A 5,961-nucleotide genomic window follows, 5' to 3' on the forward strand; every position below is an offset into this window, starting at 1 on the left:
CAGGAAGCGGGGGGGTGAGTGAGAAATGGGGACAGAGCCAGGCCTGGCGGCAGAGGGACATGGCTGGCCATGCCTCTGCCACAGGCCACATGTGCCTGCAAGGCACCGGGCGCCCAGAGGCCAACGAGCAAGGGTCGAGGATGGCACAGCCGGGGCCACGTGTTCAATGAACGCATGAGGCTGCTCATTCCCTGGTCTTGGCAGTGCCAGGGGGTTTCATTGGGCCCCCCAGAGTTGAGCAAAAGCTTCACAGAGCCCCTGCAATATGAGTGTGTGTGTACACGTGTATGTGTTCCCATCCCACCCTCCATACTGGTGCCACTGGGCTGGGGCCAGGCAGAGCGTGGCGAGCGGGCGCGTTGGAAGGACACAGAGACAGGGGTGCTGAGCCAGCGCTAGTTCAGTGTCGGTGTTTATTTGTGTGACACTCAGAGTGGGGAGACAGGAGCAGGGGACGGGGGGACATGGGCAGAGACATCTGCAGTGGGGGGAGCCGCTGTTCCCAGAAGTGGGGAGGAGAGAGGGAGCCAGCAAGGGCCGGCAGGGTGGGGTTATTAGCACTCGGATCTTTTCACGGTCTTCTCCACATTTCCAGCCTCGTGCCTGACCTTGCACGAGACAGAATTGTAACTCTGCCACTTGCTGGCATCCAGCGACAGGTAGCTGCTGGCCATGTACTGGTTGTTGCTCTGCCGCTGGGGCTGACTGGTCTCCACACCAGTGGTGATGGTGCTGCCATCAGCCACCCATTCCACTGTCACGGGGCGCGGGTAGAAGTTCTCCATCAGACACACCAGGGTGGCTTTGCCCAGGGACATCTCCTCGGAGGATGGCGCGAAGAGGTGGACGGTGGGAGCGACCTTGTCCTGGCCTGCGAGGGACGAGAGTGGTGCAGGGTCAGAGAGGGCCCTGTCCCCTACCACAGCCCCTGCCTGCTCTGCTGGCACTACCCAGAAACTCCCCACTTTCCCCACAGTCAAGAGCCTAAAATGCATAACTGTAATGTATTTAAATTTGGGATATATGTATATATACATATATATATATATATATATATATATATATATATATATAAAATGTGCATATATGTGTAATACACATATACATACATCTTATATATACTTGTATATATGTTTTATATACAGTATATATACATACACATGCATATACGTATTACATATTATAGATACATACAGCTAATATACATAATACATATAAAGTGCACAATATACATACTTATGTAGTCCATATCATGTGAATAGATGTATAATTCTATTAAATGCATTTAACATGAATATTTATACATTTATATATATATAAATATATAAATCATATATAAAAAGACATATTTTGTATATATATATATATATATCTATATATCTCCCTAAATCTCAATTTTTTTGCCTTAAAGCCATTTCTTTCCTTTTACAAGGCAATTTTTAAAAATATACCCCAAAATTTCACAGACAAACCCTCCTGTTTTCTGCCCAGTTCTGCTTTCAGACATTTCCTGACTTGTCTCTGAAAAACTACCACTAAAAATCACCCAAAGGAAGAACAGAAAAAAGATATTTGGTCTTTCTGAGGTGGTTTTGCTGCCTCCTCCAATGTGCACTGTCTCTATTTCTATCTTCACCTCTTTTTTTATCTCTATCTCCATTCAAAAACCAGGATGACTCCATCATTAAATTCTTTCTGATGAAGAAATGGTCAAAGAACATTTTTTCTCGATCTTAGCCCTGAGTAATTTCGTTCAAATTGGGATTTCTGGTCAAATTCTTTTAAAAATTACAGACAAAGACAGACAAATGGCATTTCTGGCAGCATTTTCAGCACAATAATCTCCATTTTTGACATGTCTTACCTTGATGACGGGCTCTTTAAGATACCCCTGGAATCTTTTATCTAAGATTCCAGGGACGTGCTTTTTTAATGTGAAGTCAGGGGTGGCTGTGGGCTGCTCACAGCCAAGGACAGGCTGTCCTTTCATGGCAGCTGCACCCTCGGCCATGGGACCCCGCAGAAGCATCCCTGCCCCTCACCAGGGGTGACAGACTTAGTCCTCAGGACTAAGAGTTGAGGACTTAACTTACTTAGACTGACAAATTTTTTTGACAAAGACAAAAATCACCTCTTTTACAGACCTAAACCTGAGTTTCCTTCCCCCTGAAACCTCAGACACATTTCCTGGACAAATTTTAAGACTTTTTGACTGAGAAAATACCCCCCAATCCTCAGTGGCGCGCACAGAGTCGTCAGAGTCCGCAGGGACGAGACAGAGCCCCCGACGCTGGGCTTAGTGCCTGGCCCCGAACGGGTGGCAGACCCCAGCCCGGCGCCAAGTCCGAGAAAAAACACCCCAAATCACCAAAAATCGACAAAATGTCAAAATTCCGCGGTGGGGAAGGAAAGACCGAGGGGAAGTCGGCGACTCACCTAGGACGGTCAACATCGTCCCGGCCCCGAATACACCACACAGTGACACAGGGCCACACAAAAACCTCCTGCCTCATGGCAGAGCAGTCCTGGGCCCCATGGATGTGGCAGGATGGAGAGGATGGTCTGGAAATATCCCAATGGATGCAGTGGAACGAAGGTGATGGGATGGAGATGTCCCGATGGACACAGCAGGATGAAGGTGTGGGCACAGCTGTATCTGTGGGGTTTTGGTCCTGGCTTGGCTCTCAGTGCAGCTCCCACCACCAGCAAAGGAGCTAATAGCTGAAGGTCTCTTCAGGCAACTTATTTTTATTAATATTTACCCTAAAAATATGAAAAGGCAAAAAGCAGAGATGCCTACATAGAGCTGTGATAGCCAAGGAAGGGGTGAGCCAGAATCGGTTTCAGCTAAAACCAGTAAACTTCAAATTTCCCTGTAAAGGCTTGGCTGCTGCTTTGAAAAGCATTTTCCCAGTGTGGTGCCAATCCCACAGATTGGCAGATTCAGTGCTCAGCTTGGACCACTGAATGCCAACAGCACCAACGTAAATTGAACCCCCAGATATTCACATGGTGTGGTTTGTGCAAGTGGTTATAGAAAGAAGCAGAGTCAGTGAACTTTCTGAGTCACAGGAACTATATAAATAGCTCACTACAAAACAGGTGACACTGAAGATTTTGTGGTTTGAGACACTTTCTCTTTCAGAGGTTTGCTTTGCCTCTGGGAAAGTTTATGCTTTGGTGCAAAGCCAGAAACTATCCAAAAAAGAAAAAAATCACTGAAATTGTCTATGCAAAGAATTTGGCTGAGCCAGTGCCCTCTATTGTGGATGATCATTTATTGAGCATTTCTCAGGCTTCAATGAGGTTTCAGTTTCATTTTGTGGGAGGACAAAACAGGGGGACTCTTCAATCCTGCTCTTTTCCTTGGGGAGAGGCATGGAGGAGCACAGAGGCTGTGCTGGATGCAGCAGGGTGTTGCTGAAGTAGCTATTGGCATTGCCATCAGAGCAGGAGACCTTGACAGTCTCTCCCATGTTGGCTGGCACCACAGATGGCTGACTCAGCGATGCTGCCTGGACCGGGGAATGTGGAGAGGGAGAGGGGAAAAAAGGGAGTCAGTCAGTGCCCCAGGACAGCCCTCTCTGAGCTGCAGGACAGGGCTCCTGTGGCAGAAGGTCCTGATGGAACAGAGGGATCACTGCCCCAGACTGAGCCCAAGGCCTGAGCCCAAGGTCAGGACCCCATGAGGAGACCTGTCTGAGCAAGAGGCTGTGGCTGGCAGGAGCATGAGGTGATGGGGCTGATGACAAAGCAATGCCAGGCACTGCACAGCAGCAGGGTCACCTCCTGCACAGCATGGGGCAAGCAGGAGGCCATTCACAGCCAATGGCCAATGGAGTGGGGACACAAAGCTGCCTCAAGCCCACAGCTCTGCTCAGCCCTGAGAGAGAGGGCACAGAGGGTCCATCTTTAACTCCTCTGTTTCCAGAGAGCTGAGCCCCCTGCAGTGATGGTCCAGGAGCTCCTGGCACAGCTGGGCTGGGAGCTGGGCAGGCAGGCAGCACGCAGGGCCCTGGGCACCAGCCAGGGAGATCAGGAGTAGCTCTGGAGCACAGGGCAGGGACAGGGCTGCTGGGAGGTCATCCCGGCACTTCTTCATTGAGGGTGTGGGCAAACGCTGGACAGGCTTCCTAGAGAGCCAGATGATATCCCAGGCCTGCAAGTGTTACACAGGGACAATGCCCTACATTTTGGTCATCCCTGAAGCGACCACGCAGTTAGACTATGTGATCATTGAAGGCCTCTTCCATCTGAAATATTCTATTCAGTTCTATCCTATCTGCTCTCATCCACAAATGACAAGGAAAGGGCTGTAACGATGGAGCTGTGTCACTGGGAACAGCCACATTCACCACAGGGCAGAAAAGGGCAGGGTCGTGCCAGGGACCTGCCCCACCATCAAACAGGGACAGCAGAGACTCCTAATTGGCCCCTGCCACGGCAGGAGAACGTCGTACCCCTTCTCCATTGCCCCATTTCACCATGGTAACATTATCACTGCCACTCTTGTAGTTACCACATTAACAGACAGCCTTGTCCTGGGCTTGGAGCCCAGAGATGGATACTGTACTCATGGAGCTGGACTGGGATCTGGAGAATTGTGAAGGGGTGTCCAGTAGTCCCAAGTCATTGTAGTAGATCACAGTGACAGGGGCACAGCCAGGAAATTTAGGCTGGTACCAGTCACAGCTGCTGCCATCCGTGGAGCAGATGACTTTGATGGCTTGTCCCATCCCCAAGTAGAGCTGACAGAGCACTGCCTGGACCAGGGAACCTGGAGAGGGAGAAGATGGAGAGAAGAAGATGGGGGTCAGCCAGTGACCTGGAGCATGGCCATCTGTGGTCAAGGGAACAGTGAAAGGACAAATCTGCCTGCAGGCAGATGGGACATACATGGGACATGGCAGCGCTGCTGCGAGGTCATAACTTCCTCAAATGACGGGGGATGGGCACAGTCCTGGGGCTCCAAGGGATGGCTGAGGCAGGAGGTTTTTGTACCACTTCCCCATTGCTCTGTGTCACCGTGCAGCAGTACTGCTGCTGTCATAGCTACCACAGAAATAGACAGCCTCGTCCTCGGCCTGGACCCCAGTGATGGTTAACGTGCCCGTGGAGCCGGACTTGGATCCGGAGAATCGCGAAGGGATGCCCGAGGGTCTCTTGTCATTGTAGTAGATCACAGTGACAGGGGCAGTGCCAGGGACCTTCTGCTGATACCAGCCATAGCTGTAGCTGCTACCAGAGCAGGTGATCTTGACCGTCTCTCCCACGTTGGCCGACAGCGAGGACGGCTGCTGAGTAACCGCTGCCTGGACCAGGGAACCTGGAGAGGGAGAGAAGAGAGGGGAAAGACGGGGCTCAGTCAGTGTCCCAGGGGCACAGACCTGCCTGGGCAGCAGGACGGGGCCCCTGTGCCCAAAGGCCCCGTCCAGGCACAGCGAGTCTGGCCACGGCACCTGTGCTGTGGGCGAGCACCACGAGGAGAAGAGGGACCCAGGCCATGGTTCAATCCCACCAGCTCAGCGTCCCCAGAATGATGGGGCTGTGCCGTGGACCCTGACTCCCTTTTAAGCCCCTGCCCGCCCAGGACACGTCCCCTCCATGCAAATCCGACCCTGCGGTCACGGCCGGATCCTGCCTGCGCCTCTCTCCGCACATCCCTCCCCGCTCCACACCCAGCCCCTCCACCCCAGATGCAGCAGGGCTTGTCCCCAGGCACAAAGCAGGGACATCTCCCAGCTCTGAGCCTGAAACCCAACAGCACAGACGTCCCTATCCCCAGACCAGGCTGAGTGGCTGCAGTGCCTAAGGAGAAGGGAGAGCTGGGCACTGGGGCAAGGGCATACAGGATCACCTGCAGCTCCCAGTGATGGGGCTGGAATAATGCCAAGCTCCACAATTGCCCAACTTATTTTTGGCATTTTTTCCTCCCATGAGTGTTCCAGGCCCCTAAAATAC

At 51.8% G+C, this 5,961-nt stretch overlaps 1 protein-coding gene across 1 annotated transcript; it reads right to left on the minus strand.

Moving 5' to 3' along the window:
- Positions 1-394: 394 nt before the first annotated feature.
- On the minus strand, positions 395-5,536 carry LOC309579688 (immunoglobulin lambda-1 light chain-like). Its single transcript, XM_082293126.1, has 4 exons — positions 5,460-5,536; positions 5,039-5,326; positions 2,437-2,478; positions 395-871 (listed from the first exon to the last, which is right to left on the minus strand). Exons 1-4 carry the CDS (start codon positions 5,503-5,505, stop codon positions 555-557), a joined length of 693 nt encoding a protein of 230 aa, XP_082149252.1. The 5' UTR covers positions 5,506-5,536; the 3' UTR covers positions 395-554.
- Positions 5,537-5,961: the final 425 nt, after the last annotated feature.

The sequence above is a fragment of the Coloeus monedula genome, assembly GCF_965178545.1.
Source record: "Coloeus monedula genome assembly, chromosome: 18".
NCBI lineage: Eukaryota > Metazoa > Chordata > Aves > Passeriformes > Corvidae > Coloeus > Coloeus monedula.

What these genes read in the sequence shown, in the direction of transcription:
- LOC309579688 (XM_082293126.1), bottom strand. Translation starts at nt 5,505, where the DNA reads ATGGCCTGGGTCCCTCTTCTCCTCGTGGTGCTCGCCCACAGCACAG. An exon ending in GGTGCTCGCCCACAGCACAG is followed by an intron (nt 5,327 to 5,459) that starts GTGCCGTGGCCA and finishes CTCCCTCTCCAG; the next exon opens with GTTCCCTGGTCCAGGCAGCG. An exon ending in GACGATGTTGACCGTCCTAG is followed by an intron (nt 872 to 2,436) that starts GTGAGTCGCCGA and finishes CGTCCCTCGCAG; the next exon opens with GCCAGGACAAGGTCGCTCCC.